The sequence below is a fragment of the Tamandua tetradactyla genome, chromosome 15 (assembly GCF_023851605.1).
Source record: "Tamandua tetradactyla isolate mTamTet1 chromosome 15, mTamTet1.pri, whole genome shotgun sequence".
NCBI classification, from domain to species: Eukaryota; Metazoa; Chordata; class Mammalia; order Pilosa; family Myrmecophagidae; genus Tamandua; species Tamandua tetradactyla.
The window spans coordinates 57,477,657-57,496,594 of record NC_135341.1 but is presented as its reverse complement, the minus strand read 5'-3'; the positions used below and the strand labels follow the sequence as shown (position 1 = coordinate 57,496,594).

Below are 18,938 nucleotides of genomic sequence, written 5' to 3'. Positions count from 1 at the left end.
AAAACATTCTAAATTTCTCTGATGGTTCCCACTTGCTTAAGTTCCATTTAAGCATTTTTTGGTAAGGATTCTACTTGTGTTTTCATTGTAAGAAGAGAATTTTGGGCGATTCTGCAACAAATAAATGTTGCCACCTGTCTTTTGTTAAAATTAGTATCAAGAAAAACTTTCTGATGAGAAAAAGGCTAAAAAGAAAAGGATGAACAATTAAGATGGTTATACCATAGAGAGATGTTTAACTGCCCACTCAGTTTCCTCAAAAAAAAAAAAAAGTGTAGGCTTATTCTGATTTTATAATTTTTCTTGAGTCAATTTTGATGTTATAAACGTTTTTTTTAGGACTTTGATCTTATAGATATTGTCTTAACCTTAATATGTGTAATCATACACACATTTTCTACTTCCAAATATATTAGCAAAAGTTTTTCTTATCTTTTTAATCTTTGCCATACTTGTAATTATGGGCCTTTGTTCCTTGTTCCAGTCTGTCTCACAGAGGTGTATCATATTAGCCTTTCTCCAGTACAGTTTCGTGGCTTTTTTATTCCCTCGTCTTGTCTCAGTGATTTCTTCTTTTACTATCTCCTTTATTATACTTTCATTGGCTCTATAATCTTGTTCTTTTTTTCACTTTCGTTTTGAATCCCATGTTGGCATCAGATCCTGGTAACGTACTGTGGGAATCCTTCAGGAACTCTGCTCCTCCAGTTACCCACCACCAGTTGCCATGCAGGGCTCCCCTGTTTTGACCACAGCTTGTTTTATGTGTATTTTTCCAGTTTCCATTTTTATAAAGTGGAATAATAAAATATATGTGGCAATGTGACTGCGAGGATTCAAAATAATCCATGTCAAACTTAGTTCTTGGCATTTAATAGGTGCTCAATAAATGTTTGCCATCTTTTCAAGAGTATCATTAATATACTGACTTGAGTCAGGAAGTTCTCCCACCCACCCCCAGCATATCACTGTTCAGCACAGTTTCCTTCTTTGGATCTCTGCCAGTTGCATATATTTCCTGTTGCTTTAGATGAACATGGTGTGTGAAAATCTTTGTGGTTAGCATGCCACTGCCAACTTCGTCAAAATCTACCTACTTGTTCTGTGATGCCCGTTAGTACACCAACGCACAAGGGTGCAGGGAAATGATCCTTTGCACCCCACTCTGTTGCTCAGATAAATTAGCATCTCAATAAATTTTCACACAAAACTCCTTCTTTGAGCTGAGAGATTGTCAAACAGCTTAAAATTTTAAGTAGAAGTCCATTTATCAAATTCAGCTCTACTGATTTGTTTTTACCAAGGCACATTATACAATCCACTTATGCCTCTTTCTTGTGATGGCCCTGGTTTAATATGTTCTTGAATGTGATATTTTCATTTAAAATCATGAATTAAAAGATTCAGTTTTAAGTTCCTTTTAAAAACAAGGGTTAGATTTGGCATAACAAAGGGTTTGAAAGTGTCTGGGAGCAGCCTAATATTTTCAATGTTAATTATGTGTGTGTATGTTATAAGACAACGTGTTTACTTTTCAGTCACTCCAAACGAAAGTATACCAGGGGATTCCCCTTGAGGTTTCTGTGAATTTGTATTTTTTAGTGGCGTGCTAACATTTATCTTAGGGAGACCAAAAACAAGCAAACAGAAAAAGGAATTTGACATTTTTCTTTGGAAAAAAATATTATTTAAGGCACTGGCTGACTTTTGCACATGGCTCCTTACATGTAACTAAATCTGGCCTCTATATGAGACACATTTGGTTAGAAAAATTTCAGATTTATTAAGTGAAGTTCTAGGTTTACTGCTAGGGAGACAGTTTGGTGGAATGGAAGGAACACAGGCATGGGAGTTACTCAGACCTAAGTGAAAGACGAGCCCCACTGCCTGTCTGTTTGGTGTCCTGGGGTGTGTTATCCATAATTTTTTATTTCTTAACTCCTAAAATGGACCTAATACTTGGAAGGGGGGTTCTGAGTATCAAACGAGATTTCATACTTGAAGTTCCTGACACGTAGTAGGTGATTAAACAAAAAAGTTAGCCCATGAGCAAGGCATGCGCTTTATAAGTTATTATTCTGATTTCTATCTTTTCTTTAAATTTTTTTTCATTACAGTGTATAGCACAGACAGAAAAAAATGAGACTAAAAATGTCTAGTTTAGTGAATTATTATGAGGCAAACACCCTTAAAATCCCTAACCAGGTAAAAAAATGGTAACTTTCAGCCACTCCAGAAGCCCTTTGGTGTTCCCTAACGCAATTACACCCCCCTCCCTCCAAAAGTAACTGCTCTTCCTGGGTTTTTGTTATTGCTTCCTTGCAGTTTCAATGGTCTTATCACACGAGCACACCTATATATAACCTGTGTGGTGTAGATTTTAGCTCATCATCATTATTTTGGTAATTTCATATCCTGTAGATCTCTTTTAATCTATTCCCCTCCTCTACGTCTCTTTCTTGTCCTTACGATGTATCTATTGAATAACCCCTTTGACAGGTACTGTTTTGCAGTCTGGATTTTGCCGATGGCATAATCCTGGTGAAGTTCAATGCATTAATCTATCCTCTGAATTTCCTGCAAATTGGCAGCTGGAACCATAGACTTGACTAGGCTCAGGTTCCATCCCTTTGGCAAGTCTGTAAGTGTGGTCATGTTCCTCCATCAAGTGGTAATAATGTCTGATTGTTTCTTATTTTGTAATATTAGCAGGCATTGATTCCCATTGCCTAGATCTATTAAATTCATTAGGAGTTGCAAAAGGGCAATGTGCTATTTTTCTATCAATTCATTTTCATTTACTAGCAAGAATAATTTAATAAAGGGATGCTTTCTTCAACTTCTTGTTTATAAAATGATGTGGTTTTCATGGGAAAGGCAAGATAAACACTTACTGTTTTCCTTTTATTTACTAGTTTTTCGTAAAATGAATTGACATCATATTATCCTTAGAAGTTGATAAGTTTTTTATCATTGTGAAATCATGAATCCTTTATGGATTGCAGTGCTTTTCTTTTCTTATCTTCACTAAATATCAAATTGTCCTATTTTGACTCTTGAGGCTGGCTCCTGAGTTCTTTTGTCATGATCTTAATAGTTTTTGTTTCCTTGTTATCTGGTCTGACAGGCGACTCCAAATGCAGTCTTTCCTGTCCCAGACCTAGACTTGGCCATTTCTCTAGAAAACTCTGGTTTCTTAAATTGAAAAGTGTATCTCAAGACCACAATTTGGGTACTGTGGATGAGGCATTTTCTTTCTGAAGCAAGAACCCTAAGCACATTATATGTTGGTTGCCTTTATTATTCTTGAGAGTTCAAAGGTGGTGGGGTGGGGCTTCCCATTATTCTTTACTACAGAATTTCCTTCACACACGACAAAAGCCTTGACAGAGTCCACAAATGCAAAAGTGGAACAACAAAACACATCCAGCCAAATGAATCTGCCTGCCACTGCACAAGTTTCCTCCATTATGAGCTTCCCACAGAAACATAATGAATTTCAAAATCTCTGCTCTAAGAAATCCTGGCAAAGAGACTAGAGCTTGAATGCCTTCCCTTTGCCAAGAGTTCTTAGCTGTTTTCTTGTGTGTGCCTTAGATTCCTTTGGAAGTCTGGTGAACTCTATTGATCCTTCTCAGAGTGATGTTTTTAAATGCATGAAACAAAATACACCTGATTTCAAAGAAAACCAATTATATTGAAAACGCAGTTATCAACTATTTTTAAAAATAAATTTGTAACATAGCAACATATGCTTCTATAGTAATGCTTTAACTAACAAGATCTAATAGCAAATCCAAAAAAAAAGGACTTTCTAAGTAATGATGAGTACGAACAATATACCAGATATCTGCAACATATGCAGTATTGTGTGAAAATATTCGCGGTTTTTATTGGTACAAAGTTTACTAGGGAATGTAAAATTTTGTTAGAACTTAGTAGAAAAAAAAGGTGTATTATTCCGATTTAAATTCACAAATCTGTGAAGCCTCGACTAAGAATTTCTGCTCTGATGTTTAGAGCTTTATTTTTTATGAAGCTTGGAGAAATATGGCACTTATTAGTAATGCCCCTCCCTCCCAGAGCTACGTCTAGTTACATAACAAGGGAGTAAAATGTGAACATATTTTAATAAGCACCTACCAGTTGCCCATGTAGACAAGAAATAATTCATGGTGTAGTAACAACAGTTTAACAGTTGTGTCATAAGCACACCTATGTTCTAGGCCCTTGGAAAGGCCCTGGGAAAAGAAAGAGAAATTTTAGGGTTTGCCCTCATGTAGGACATTTTTCTTCCCATCAGAGGAAAACAGCCATATTTGTAGGGCCACCACTCAACTTGGATTCCTACTTAAGAACCAAAGGGAATAGAGTCTGCACACCAGCACATGGTTCTTTAGGCATATCATATAATGGATGTTTAAAATCACTTAATCCAGTCCCTGCTGTGGAAAACCGTTTTATCAGAGTGAGAGATTACAAACATTCTAATTGTCTCTCACCGATGTGAAGTTTAGAGATACGGTATGGAGTTAAGAGCTGGGGTCTGTTCAATCAGACAGGGCTCATTTCAAATATCAGCTTTGCTCTTGCCTAAGTGAATGATCTTGGGAAATTACTTAGGCGGCCTGACCCTTAACTTCCCTTCTTGTAAAACTGGGTTTATAATAATAGCAATATCTGCTTCATAGGGTGTTTATGTCAATTAAATATAAATATGATATAAAGCCCTTATCAACAAGCCAGGTACATATTAAATATCCATTTTATGAGCTTCTGTGTGGGCGTCTGTCAGTGTGTGCCTGCACACATGCTTATGTGTTTGTGGTTGGCGGGGGAGTTGGCAAGAAAAGATATTTCCTTCTGGTCTCTGAGTCGAGGAGATGCTAGTTTGTAAGGTCAGCTGCTGTTATACTATCAGCCCAAGGGTTAATACTGTGAGAGGGTGTGGGTGGCTTGTGTTTAAAGCCACATCCCAAAGCTTCCTTTCAACCTAGTTTGCTATTGTTACAGTTTTTTCGCCGTCTCTTTGAAGTTTTAAGATTGACAGATGTTTTTCAGTAATTTCCCCTCAAAATTTTTGCATGTAGGTTTTCAAAAAGAAATCATAGGAAATTTAAGGGTAAAATAAAACTTTGGTTTCTGACACTGAACTGGGGATTTTAGTCTTCCACAGTCAATGCCATACATAAACTTTAGGGGATTTCTGTTTTTGTATTTCCCTTACCCTGAAAAGAAATAGAAATTTACATGGAAGACCCTTTTCATATATAGTCAGGAATTAGAAAATAAACTTATCAACAAGAGGTGAATGGTTCATTGAATGTTTTTCACTCTTTAATGAATTGGAGACACAGCAAAGTAATTATGCAGTTACTAGTAAATTTTTCTAATTGCTTCATCGCCTAATATGTGAAAGAATATTCACGTCAGACCAAAATGAAATCTCTCCAAATTCTGCCAATATATTATTAACATAACATCTATAGAACAGAAATTAGCAAATTTATTCTGTAAAGGGCCAGATGGTAAATATTTTAAGTTCTTGGGCCAGATATAATCTCTGCTGCATGCTCTCTTTGTGTTTTTTGTTTGTTTTGTTTTTTACAACTTTTTAAAAATGCAAAAACCATTCCTAGCCCACAGGACTATATAAAGACAGGCCATGGGCTCTTGGGCTATAGTTTGCCAATCCTGGAATAGAACGCAAAAATATGAGGAATATTCTCCGTAAGCCAATCATACATTCATCTTCCATTACAAGCATTATTGAGTATCATAGTGTCCAGTCCTGCTCCAGGGACTGGGGATATCATGGTGATCAAACTAGGCCTGGCCTTTAACCATGAGAAACTTAACTTCTCAGGAGAAAAACAGCAGACAAACAGATTTATGATTACAAAAGCATCTCATGTAGTTGCAGGCTGGAGAATTGAAACAGCTGGGTATACTTCAAGCTAACACATTCATTGAATTCTTTGTATAATAGAGGTGGAGTTTCAGGGAAGAAGTGTCCTGATCTAATTGTACCTGAATGTTGTTTTTCTGGCCTCTTAATTTTGTTTTCCAGATTCATTCTTTGCTGGTCAACAGGGAGAGTCCATACTTTTCTGCAAGGGCGTTTTTCCTGTTTTTTGAGGTTCAATCCTTTCTGGTTTTGCTTCTGCCCCTAGTTCCAACTCTTCTTTGTCCCCGTTCAACCCTCTCATTATGAATAGGAATTTGAGTTTTCATGAGGCAATCACCAAATCTTATCCCTTTTACTATTACTTTTGATGCATTACTCTCTTTCCTCAAAATAGTGATTTGTTTTCTCTCTTGGTTGCTGAAATTCTAATGTTTTGGAATTACTTATCTAATTTTTAGCGACATCACATGGAGTTAAGACATAAAGTTTTCATCTAGAATATATAGACCTAAGACGTTGGTGTCTCCCTCTTAGAATATATCTTAAGTACAGGTAGTGAATCACATTAAATATAAACATTCCAAAGTAACATGGTACTAGCTTCATTTCTCTTTATGTTCATTAGGTGAGGGTATACAATAAAGTTGATATAGTCTTTCTGACCAGGGTATCTCCATTCTACCTGGACTGTGTTCACATCACCTTTTTGGTTTTGCCCAAAAACCTATAGTAGGTGCAAACCGCCAATTGAATAATTACAGATCCCTTCTCTCATGCAGTCTTGTCCCATACCACCTACACAGCCTTTCTATTCCCCTAGGAATAGAACAGTTTGGGAGATTTGCTATTCTTCAGATTATATTATATTACCTCTGCACTTTCATTCATAGCATTCCTTTTGTGCATCTTTGGCTTCTTCCAGTCCTTCAGAGACCATCTATAAGGAAGCCCTTGCCTCTGTGCTTTCCATGTTTTTTTAAGCTTTTCCCACCCCAGAAACATTTAAGTTGCACTACACATTTAGCTCACATCCCAGACTGCCATATATTGCTAGGCATGGCTCCTGCTGGGTAACAGCTGCATCAAGGGTAGCACTCTGCCTGTAGTAAGCATCAGTAGTGATATGTTTAATGAATGAATCCGGCATCTGAACATTGAGCCTGCTTGTTAGTGGACACCTGTGAGGGTGGATAAATGACAGGTAAAGCAATAGTATTTTGGCCTTTTGCCCAAGGGAAGTAGCCCAACACAGGACTCTCATTGACCTACAGCTACCCTTTGATTCGTCTTTTGCCCATTGAACATTTCTGTCCATATCCTTCCCAAGAGGAAACCTACTTCACCAGAGCCAACCAGGGCCAGCACACGAACAAGTGTGCTGTACAAGACACTGTAGTTAAATTGCTCGCACTAAGGATCCTCTTCTGTCAACCTGCAGGGACCAGCTTCCATGTTCCAAGCCAGGAAATACTGACTGCATCTTGCTCTTTAACAAACCCCGTAGAAATGTTTTCAGCATTGGTAGTAAATGCACCTACTTTATGAAACTACAGATTATATGTACTCTTAAAAGAAAGCATATTGGGGGGTGCAAGGATTGTTCAGTAGAATTCCTCCCTGCCATGTGGGAGACCCAGGTTTGATTCCCAGTCCATGTACTTCCCCCAAAACAAACAAACAAACAAACAAAAATTCAACAAATAAAGAAGGCATATTGGGTGGTTCTTGTAGTACCTTACTTCCAAAGAGACCCTTCCCGCAGATTTCTCTCTCCACCACTGAGAGATCCAGAGTTGATGTTTCAGCGTGGCCCAGGTGGTGATCAGATCAGGGCAGCTGGAGTTTAGGAAAGAGCAAAACCTACAGCAGAATTGTTGTCAGTCTCTGTTTTTACTTACTACCATATATGCAGGCTTTTTGGAGGCAAGAGATGTGTCATTCTTTCTACATTCCTGCAATATCTTGAGCTCACTTAACACCACTCAGTAAATACCGCACCCATTTGATTAACACATTTATTTATATATAATGCCCTGGCTCCTGCTGGGTTAAAACTGCGTGGAGGGTAGCTCTGTGCTGTAGTAGGCTTCAGTAATGATATGTTTAATGAATGAATCTAGCATCTGAACATTTATTGAGGAACTGCTGTGTGCTGGGTACTGTTAACATAGGTGAAGAAAAAAGACCTGGTCCCCACCGGCATGGAGTTCCCAGGCTGTTGGGGGTGGGAAGAACAGAGGAGATAGATATGAAACCCAGAAGTGGAGTCATCATTATTTAATTAAGATTGGGCTAAATTGTTACATGGGAAAAGTATACAGTGTCCTAAGAATATATTTTTTAAAAAGTCTTTTTTTTTTTTCAATTCTTCCTAGGGTTTCCTTAGGAAGTGATGTTTATGTTGAAGTTTAGGGGAAAAGTAGAAGAGTTTGAAGGGGAGTCCAGAGACAGGGAGGATAGGACAAGTACACACTTTGGCATCCCTGGAATAAAAATTCACAACATATCCCTCACAAAAACCATGCAAATGCCAAGATCTATAGATTCCTGGGATATGGGCCCACTTTATGCCTGCATATTTACTCAACCCAGCTCCCTCTCTCCCCTGTTTTGTTTCCTTATCAGAAAATAACAACAGCCCCGACTTGCTGTTAGTTATATTCCAGGTGACAGGCGTTAGCCTCCTGCCACCGCTGGGGATCGCCATAGCCGTGATCATCACCTTCTACTGCTACCGTGTTCACCGGCAGCAGAAGCTGAGCCCATCCTGGGAGAGCAGCAAGCCCCGCAAGCTGATGGAGTTCAGTGACCACTGCGCTATCATTCTGGAAGACGACCGCTCTGACATCAGCTCCACCTGTGCCAACAACATTAACCACAACACAGAGCTGCTGCCCATTGAGCTGGACATCCTGGTGGGGAAGGGCCGCTTTGCCGAGGTCTACAAGGCCAAGCTGAAGCAGAATACTTCAGAGCAATTCGAGACCGTGGCAGTCAAGATCTTCCCCTACGAGGAGTATGCCTCCTGGAAGACAGAGAAGGACATCTTCTCAGATATCAACCTGAAGCACGAGAACATACTCCAGTTCCTGACGGCTGAGGAGCGGAAGACCGAAATGGGGAAGCAGTACTGGCTGATCACTGCCTTCCACACCAAGGGCAACCTCCAGGAGTACCTTACTCGGCACGTCATCAGCTGGGAGGACCTGCGCAAGCTGGGCAGCTCCCTCGCCCGGGGCATTGCTCACCTCCACAGTGACCACACCCCATGCGGGAGGCCCAAGATGCCCATCGTGCACAGGGATCTCAAGAGCTCCAATATCCTTGTGAAGAATGACCTGACCTGCTGCCTATGTGACTTTGGGCTTTCTCTACGTCTGGACCCCACTCTTTCTGTGGACGACCTGGCCAACAGTGGGCAGGTAAGTTACAGCACACGCCTGGATCCTCCTGACATTTCTCTTGGCCCTACCTTACCTCTTCATCCATAGCTCATGTCTCTCTTCTCAAACAGTCCTACACTCTGGGCACTTGTCTGGAGAATCTAGCCAAAGTGGGAATTTACCCTGGGCCTTCCTGCCAAAGTACCTTTGGTAATAGACGCCATTTCTTCTGTCTCTTCAAATCCTTCTCAGTACAGGGAAGATATTTTTTCCTTTCTGATTCAGTCTTCATTTCTCTTTTATTTGCAAATGATTTTTTGTGCCTTAAGCACTTTATTTTTTTCCCTCCATTATAGTTTTACTTGGCCCTTTCCAATCTATAGGATTGATAATTATATGGATTTCTTTTTACCATTCTTGAAGACAGTCTTGAAATCCAAGTCCACACGTATTAGGTCACTCAAGACCTAGCCAGTGAACATGGCCAATAAGTATTCTTGAAGCATGCTCGTGGAATAAGTTGGTAACATTTTTGGCTAAGGAGCAAGTGTAAAATAATTATAAATGACCAAGACATACTTTCTGAATGATGAGGACTCATGTTTTCACTTACAAAAGCATGGCTGTGGTTTAGAGTGGAGTCCATTGAGATAACAATCCTCTTTTTACTATGTAGAGGGACGTGTATGAAACACTTACTTACTGCTCAGTCATTCTTCTCTGTCCATGGCAGGACATGCAATGTTGAAATTGAAATTTGGACAGGTTAATGTGCCAGGATATTGAGGCATGGGATAACTTGTTAAAAGAAAATGAGTGTCTTCTGATATATGTCAATAAGAAACATCTCTTGGGCTGGTAATGTCAATTCATTCAACCTTCTCTAGATCCTTGGGAGGGTAGGATTGTGTTGTTATTTAGTTAAGTACTACATGTTGCAGCATCAACCAGTTAAGTGATTCATCCTCCAAGAATGCTTTTCTCTTTTTCTTATGGATTCGTGTTTGTTTATCATCAGTCATAGAGATTAGCACAGGTCCAAAAGTCAAAATAAAACCACACAGCAAGCCCACCAAAGCTACATAATGATCTAAATTTGGTTTCTTGCTGTGGAAATACTTCCGTACAACTCAACTTGGTAGCAAGGTGATGAATTTTTATTATATCCTCATCACACTAGAATGTGCCATGGAACAAACAAAGAAAATTAAGACAAAGTTCTGAAATGATCAGAAATGTTGGCAGTTATTAACATTTTCACCATAAATCATCTTGAAGTTTCAGGAATGAAAACAAATAATTAAAAACTAATTTACAAAAGCAAAAGTAAACATCCACAAATCACAAATATTGTCTTCATATATGATCCTTAAAGATGCTAGTGAATAATGTGATGTCATACGTCGGGCATTTCCTTCTTTTGATGTATTTCATTTATAGCCTTTAAAGGGTTTCCAGGGAAAGAACACTTACATTTTTAAAATCATCATCTATGCTGTACCTTCCTGCTTAGTCTCATTATTAAAAAAAAAAAAAACTGTGACTTTTAAAAGTTCATCTGCACATGTAGGCCAGAAGCATCAGCTACATTTTGAAAATAAAAATGCAGCTACACTAAGTGTCTGCTTTTGCTTTAGGTGGGAACTGCAAGATACATGGCCCCCGAAGTCCTAGAATCCAGGATGAATTTGGAGAATGTTGAGTCTTTCAAGCAGACAGATGTTTACTCCATGGCTTTGGTCCTCTGGGAAATGACATCTCGCTGTAATGCGGTGGGAGGTACGTATTTAGCACCATCGTGGTGCAGCAGTGGACATGCCTTCCAGATGATACCATGTTATGTGGTCTAAGCCTAATTCCAGGAGGTGACAAAACAGCTAACCTCTCAGTGAGAGCTGGTCAAGATCTGGTGGAGGCAGCCATTCCAGAACTATTTGGAATTGTTTTAAAAAATCCTAAGTTTTTGAGCCGAAAGCTGTGCTTAGAGCTTAAAGCTTCATCTATCCATGTCTGATGTGTAATTGCTCTTCTTTTCACATCTGCTCCCAAAGATATTGAAATATCTGGCAGCACATGAGTGCTAATGATAATTACATAAATAATTTCTATTAACCAAGTGGGTACTATGATTCAAATGAGTATCTGATCTTTGTTTCTTTTTGTATTTTAGTGTTTTTCAGAATTGTAGGGTTTGGATTGGACTCAAAATTTACTTCTAGGGACATGACTATTTTTCCTGAGGCAAACAAGCAGAATGGTTTGCTGTATTGTTTAAGTTTTGAAATGTCTGGTGAAGAGTGGTTTTTGAAGAACGTCATCCTCTCAGTGGTTAAGTCTTCTGGGTCTGATTCAGACACCTCATCATCCCCTGCTTTTTCTCTGCAAAAGGTGATCTGGCCAGCTTGCTCTTTTTCCCCAAATGCAATCTCTTGCTTTCCTTTTCTCTTTTAGAATAATTTCTCCCTAAATACACTACAAAACAGAGCATGGCTTTCTCAGATTCCCTCCGTGGCATCTTGTCTTCAAGTAGCACACTGATGTGTTTTCATTGTTAGAGGTGGTTATTGCTACTGATTATGAGAATATAGATAAGAATGGGCAGACCTTACAAACCCCTGGGCTGCAGCAGGGATGTCATTGTTTTAAGGAGTATTGTCCCCTGACCTTCCCAGGGATGAAGATGGCTGAGATCTACCCCATCATCTCCTTCTCTGATTCTCTTCTCAGTGGTTTCCATCTGGGCCTTAGTTCTCATCTTGGAAATTTATGCATCCCAACCTAGTACTAGCTGGATACTGAATCCAGCCAAGCTAATCCCAATATTACTTTTAATTTTTTGTTTCGTGGTCCTTTGAGTTTTACAGAATAGTTGTAAGAATAGTCCAGACAATTTCCATTTATCTTTCACCCAGCTTCTCCTAGTGATAACACCTTACCTAACCATAGTACAACTATAGAAAATAAATGAACATTGGTACAATACTCCTAACTAATCCTAAACCTTGTTCATAATTCCAAGTCCTCAGGAATGTCCCTTTCTGAAACAGGATCCAATTAGGAACCCACATTCTCGCATTTAGTGCTACGCCTCGGTAGTCTTCTGTAATTTGTGACAGATCTTCATTTTATCTTTGACTTTCATGACCTTAATGCTTTTGAAAAGCTCAGACCAGTTTTGTTTTGTTTTGGTAGATTTTCACTTACTTTATGCTTCTCTGATATTATGTTTTTCTCATGATTAGGTTGAGAGTGTCCATTTTGGGGCAAGAATAGCAGAGAACTGGCATTGTGCCCTTCGCAGTGCATCGTATTAGGGTGTACACGATGTCAGTGTTTCTTATTGGTGATGTTAAATTTGACCACTGTTTTTCCCTTTGTGATTAAGATGTATCTTTTCAGAAGAGACTTTGCCCTGTTGCTAAACACCTGTTCAATAAAGATTGAACTAGACATGTTTCTTATCATAATTTCACCCACCAATTTTAGGATCCATCCATATTCCTTGCCTGCAACAATTATCACTGTAATACTTACCTAATGGTGATTTTCTGATTTTCTTCGTCTTTCTAGGTTTATTCGTAGGTATTCTACTGTAAAGAAGATGTGTCTCTCCATCCCCATTCCCTATTACTTATGCATTTAATTATTTATATTGGTGTGGATTCATGGATATTTATTTTATTTTATGGGTTATTATTCAGTACTATCATTATTTATTTTATTGCTCAGATTGCCCCAACTTTGGTCACTGGGCCAAACTACCCCAAATTTTGCCCAAGGTGGATTCTTTTGGGCCCCTGCTGGCTCTGTTCTTTGTCCCTTTTAAAGCATATTTAGCTAGGTCTCCAGGGTAGGTCCAGGTCATCCCCCCACACATTGAGTCTTGCAGAACCATCACCTATTTTCCCTATCCCTGCATGGAGACGGCACTTCCTCTGTGGCTGACGCTGTTATTTTCTGATTTCTCACCTGCAATTTCTTCCCCCTCAGCAGTTCCAAAAGTAACTTGGATTTTCCTTGCACAGTGAAGTTTGTTTAAGCAAGTTTCAACGGAGAATAATTTTCTGCTTAAAAGCTTTGACAGTTCCAAAATGAATCCTTAGACTAGTATGAGTTTTGTCAGAGACAATGCTGTTGTCACTGTCAGAATAAATTTGCCTAGATTTTGTTATCTTTTCCTATCCTTTTCAACCCGTTATTCTATAAACATGAGCTAAAGATTGTGTCTCTGTCTTTCTCTCTGTCAGGGCACCAGCTTATTAGGGCCCTGTGTAGCTCCCTGCTTTCATTGTTAGCAATGACTAAAGCCCTTTCCTGTTGATATTTGCTGAGTGGGGGAGAATTTGAGCTAATGGGGAAGAACGGAGTTCACCGACTTTTAGGAGGTCTAAAAACAGATACAATATAAACAAGTTTTCCCAAGGAAGGAACAGTATCTCACTTGTTCAGCTAGGCTCAAAAAAACCTTTCATAACCTTTGGGATAAGAAGGGAGGGCTTTTGGAGAACAGGAAAGAGGCCATCCCAGTTCTCATTTTGTTTGATCTTAAGCCCACAGTCCTGTTTCTCCCATCTCTGCTAAGGCTCCAAAAATCAAGGTTATTTATCTGTCCTCTGTTTGGCCTAATGGAAAGCTCTTTGCTTGAGTATGTGTGTGAACTCATGTGTTAAGCCCCCTCTTTCCAAAACATTAAGTTTTGTTTTGCCTTGCTTCTGTTTGATACATGCTTGAAACATTAAAGACAGATTTTTAGCTCATTCCTAATGCAAAAGACTTTTGTTTTCCTTTTGCCTTTTAAAGAATCAGTTCGAAGTTACATGGAGTCTGGAGATACATATATATCATTTACACCCTTCCTTACACTGTCATTGGGCTGGCTGTTGTGGAACAAGAATGGAAAGGCATGGCTTTCCCTCCAGAAGCTTGTTGTCTATCGATGAGATAGAGTTTTATTCTTTTTCTCATTTATATTTTAGAAATTTCCAGTTGCAGATAAATTTCTCATCTTATAAATGAAATAAATAATAGCTCCCTCTAAATGATGTTAAGCTTTAATTTGTTAAGGTCTAAGAAAGAGGACAGGATGTAAAAGGAATTTCCTTAAACTTCCTTTCTGTAACTTAAAGCACAATTTTTGTAATTACTATTTTTCCTTGATAGTCTAATTTCAAAACAATAAGTGTGAAATATGCTTATCTTAGTTTGATGAATATTTTATTTTATGACACAGGCGAATTAACATTCTATCCATTCTATTCTGAACAGCATTACCGCAAACTGAAAGAAGTAGGATACTAAGCATTAGGAGACAGTCTTGCTGGAGAACATGAGATCCCAGCTCTTCTGCCTTTAAGGGACTCCACTTTCTTCTTATGACTAAGCACAAAGTTTTCGCATGGATGATGAGGCTTGGTCCCTGCTTGCCTTTCTGTGCTCATCTCTATCAGGTGCTCTCATTCTCCACTTTAGTCATTATGAATATCTTTGTAGTGTCACCTTTAACTTTTGCCTCCTGCTATTTACTGGGACTGGAACACTGAGGTAGACTTTTAAACAGGCACATAAGTGCTGCAGGGATGGTGAGGCAGCTAGCACAGATTGCTGGGCACTCAGATTGGCTAAATGGAGTCCAGTGGTAGAGTCAAGCAATGAAGGTTAGAAAGAGGAAGACTCAGGAGTTTGCCTCTTGAGCTTGTTCTTTATCAGCCAGCCTTTATCTGTTCAGGGCATTGCCAAGGAAATAACAGAAAGATACGACAGTTCATAGGCCAAGTCTCACTCTTATCAGGCAAGAAAATGTGAACAGATGAAAGAAGCATCCTTCTGAAGCCAAAGGGCACGGCTCCATTTAGCACAGAATTCCATTAGAGACAACAAAAGATGGGGGGCAGAATTGAAGAGTGTAGTCAAAGAGGGAAAGGCTTTCTGGTAGAAGTGGGTTTGATCCAGATGAAGATAGCCACAGAGGAATAATAGCTACCATTGCTTGAGCACTTGCTTCATGGATCAACTCATGTAATCTACCAAGAACTCTTTGAAGTATGTACTGCTATAATCCCCACGTCATAGATGAAAACGCTGAAGCTTAGAAAGGCAGGAAACATGTAGCACCAAGAAACAAAGCCATGTTGCCTGACTCAAGCTTATAGCCCCTAATCTTCCTAGTATAATGCTGGCTGATCAATGGAGAGTATGTTTAATAAATGACAGCTATAATTGCAATTTTTATTATGGATGGGGCAGTGTTTCGATTTGCTAATGCTGTCAGAATGCAGTTTACTAGAAATGGATTGACTTTTATATATTGAATTTATTACATTACAGGTTTCAATTCTAAGACCATGAAAATGACAGATTAAGGCACAACAAAAGCATGCCTTCTTGGAGGAAAGGAGCCGACATCCAGACACCTCTTTCAGTTGGGAAGGCACAGGGCAATGTCTGCTGTCCTTCTCCCCTGGTTTTTGTTGCTCTCAGCTCCTGGTTCCAGTGGCCTCCTCTCTGAGCTACTCTTTGTCTCCAAACATCTCTAAACGTCTGTGTTGGCTCCATCTCCCTGCTCTCTGTCGGCTCTTTCTGTGCCTGCTCTCCAAGCATCTGTGTCTCTCTGCTCTTTTAAGGACTCCAGTAAACTGATTAAGACCCATCTTGAATGGGCAGGGTCACATCTCCGTAGAAATAATTCAATCAAAATGTCCCACCGACAATTGGGTTGGTCACGTCTCTATGGGAACAACCTAATCAAAAGACCCCACCCACAATAAGTGTGTACCCATGAGATCAGATTAAAAGAGCATGGCTTTTCTGGGGTACATAACAGTTTCAAATAAGCACAAGTGGTCAATACTACTCTTAAGTGTCCTGGGTATCAAACTGAAGCCTTTCTAGAAGTACTTGGTGAGACAGTCACACAGTTCAGGAACATTCAATGATGGCCTCACTCTGAAAGGTCTCCATTGATTGACTTCCTGTCTCCTCTGGGTGAATCTCTGTTAAAGAAAATGAAGCATGTTAAACTATGTAGGATGTCACAGCATCAGAAAGTCTGAGATAACTTCCTTATTTCATCAGTGATACATTTGTTCATTCATTTATTCACTTAGCAATTATTTATTGAGTATCTGTTGTGTGACCAACATTATTCAAATGTTAAGGATACAGCAGTAAATGAAACCATCTCTGTCCCCCAAAAGCCAGGGAGTCTAGTGAAAAGCTAATATTCTAAATGGTGGGTAATGAATGAATAGTTATATAACATAATGCCAGGAAGGTGGATATGGTGATTTTAGAAAGAAAAATAAAACAAGGTTAAGGGATAGATAATAACAGGGGATGTTATCTGAGACACATTCATTGTTCATCTAAATGGACACAAAAGAGTAGCCAAGAAAACAGGCTTTTCCGAGTTGACTGAAGAGGGGATGCAAAGGAGGTGATTGGTGTGTTACTGTTTTATAAAGGAGAACAGTTATGAGATTGCCATTTAGCAAGGACAGATCCAGAAGCTGGATCTTTTTTACAAAGAAATCTCTGTCCCACCGGCCTGGGCTTTGGTTTGTTTGGTGTTAATGCGAGGGTTTGTGTGGTATGAGGGAGGCAGATGGAGGCAGAGACCCTTGCAGGACCCTATTTGGTGAGCACAGCAGGCATGGCATTAATGTCAGCCTCAGCCTACACTGTCCCACAAGTACACCAACTTCTAAGTCCCTAGCCATTTAAGCCTTTGAATAGAGGCTGACACACAGCAGCCAACTGAGCAAGTATTACCAGAAGGAATAGCAGAACTCCAAGAATGGCTCTTAGTATAGTGTCAGGCTGCTGCATTCTTGTAAGATGAACAAAAAGTGCAAATGCACCTAAAAGAAAGAAAACAAAAGTTGGGATGAGAGAGGGAGACTGAGGAGAGACCAGGATTGAAGCACTGCATTTTCCTGGATTTCAGGGGAGTTATAATTTGGAAAGCAGATATAAAAACTCAGGGGTACTGCTTTGGGGAAAACTGTCAACAACTTTGCTGCACTGTTAAATTGAAACTGCAATCCAAACAACAGCTGTGTCCCAGATGCTGACTTTCAGAGGAATGTCATTATTGTCCCAAAGATTTGCCCTCTGACTGTTGCAGAACTGGGAGAAGAGAGGCAAGCATAATTTCTCTGAAGAGTCTCATGAAAGAAATTAAAAGAAGCTACAAGGGCCCCAGAGTTGTGAGTGGCTTCCTTCAGTGAAAAGACTGTGGGGAATGAATGGGGGAGAGGAGTTTGAAGGAAAAGGAAGCTTTTCTCCAGCAATGAAATAAAAAAATTTCTTAGAAAAGATGTTGTTTGAGACACTCAAGATGTGCAACTTCAATATGTCCTTGGAAAGCAGTCAGGGACGGTGAGACAGGAAACTGATTAAATAACCTTTGCTATGTGAGTACCTGCTTGGGTTGCATTACCAGACCTTGGAATAAGAATTTGAGTGTAAGTAGTTGGTTTGGAAAGAGATGTCAGTAAATGCTGGTAATGGAGTGGGGAAGTGAGCTGGGAAAGGGAAGGAAGCCAGTGTATGGTAGGCTGTCAAATGGCCTACAACGGTGGACAACTGAGAGATAAGGCTGTTGGGGAACTCTGGGTGCAGCATGGAACATGTACCTTGGCATCCTAACAGCTGATTCACAAGGAAACTCAGGTTTTTATCATCCAACTCCCTCCAGTTTGGTTGGGATCTGCTCTTGGGGATGAGTTGGGAGGACTAATTCTTCTTTACTCCCAACCCATCCCTCTTGAAGATGGGCCAGCAGGCATGCCAGGGTGGGTCTGATGATGTATAGTCTGTCCTGTAGTAAACAACTAAGTAATGCTGAAGGAGGCCAGATGTAATTTTGTGGATCCTCATTTTGTGGATATGAAAATTGAGGCACAAAGTGCTGAAATCTCTTCTGAGATCTGGTTCTGTATCTAGTTCGTGATGGAGCCAGCATGAAAACAACTAATAATACCCCTACTCCTGATGCGTATTTTCAGTACATCTTTTTTTTTTTATGTCTTAAACTCAGTCTTACTCTCTGAGTTCTCTGATTTTTTTCATAGAGGCATTTCTAAATTTTTTTAAAAAATTGATTCTTGTTATAGGTTAACCACGAATTGTACTCTCTCTGGATTCTGCCTGCCTGGATTAACCCACTCACCCCTTCACTCACTTTCTCTGCATTTCATCACAGAAGGGAGGCCTGAGGCTGTTCATCATTTGATTGAATGCACAAAGAGGAACTCCTGAAAAATATTGTACTAACTCTATTGCCAGCCATACCTTGAGTATGATGCTGGTGGTATAAAAGGAGCTAGTCTCATTTTTTCCCCATCTCCGCCACTACCATTCCCATCTACTTCCCCAAACCCCAGAACAGAAACGTATTTGGATTTAATGTTGAGAAATAAAAGCAGCTGAGAGGTCTCCTCTTTGTAGTTGGGGATTTTTTGAGTAGCTTGTTTAGGTATTACAAACCATAGCCATCAAACGTGAGCCACGGGGAAGGGCATACCCAAGGCGGCAGAGACACACTGAATTCCACATGGCGTGAATTCCAGTTGTGCTTGCTTCAGTTGGGGGAGAGTGAACTCCATGCAATGCTTGGTAGAGAGGAGAAAGCATGAAAGTTTCCTCAA

At 39.6% G+C, this 18,938-nt stretch overlaps 1 protein-coding gene across 4 annotated transcripts in view; it reads left to right on the top strand.

Annotated features, from left to right (window-relative positions):
• TGFBR2 (transforming growth factor beta receptor 2) overlaps positions 1–18,938 on the top strand; it is an 84,995-nt gene that overhangs the window by 55,493 nt on the left and 10,564 nt on the right. For 3 of the 4 annotated variants that reach the window (XM_077129927.1, XM_077129929.1, XM_077129930.1), the window contains 2 exons: positions 8,534–9,330; positions 10,929–11,070. In XM_077129927.1, coding sequence (XP_076986042.1) covers positions 8,534–9,330; positions 10,929–11,070 — 939 coding nt within the window. The remainder of the gene's footprint in view (positions 1–8,533; positions 9,331–10,928; positions 11,071–18,938) is intronic. The other variant, XM_077129928.1, reaches the window with a different exon arrangement.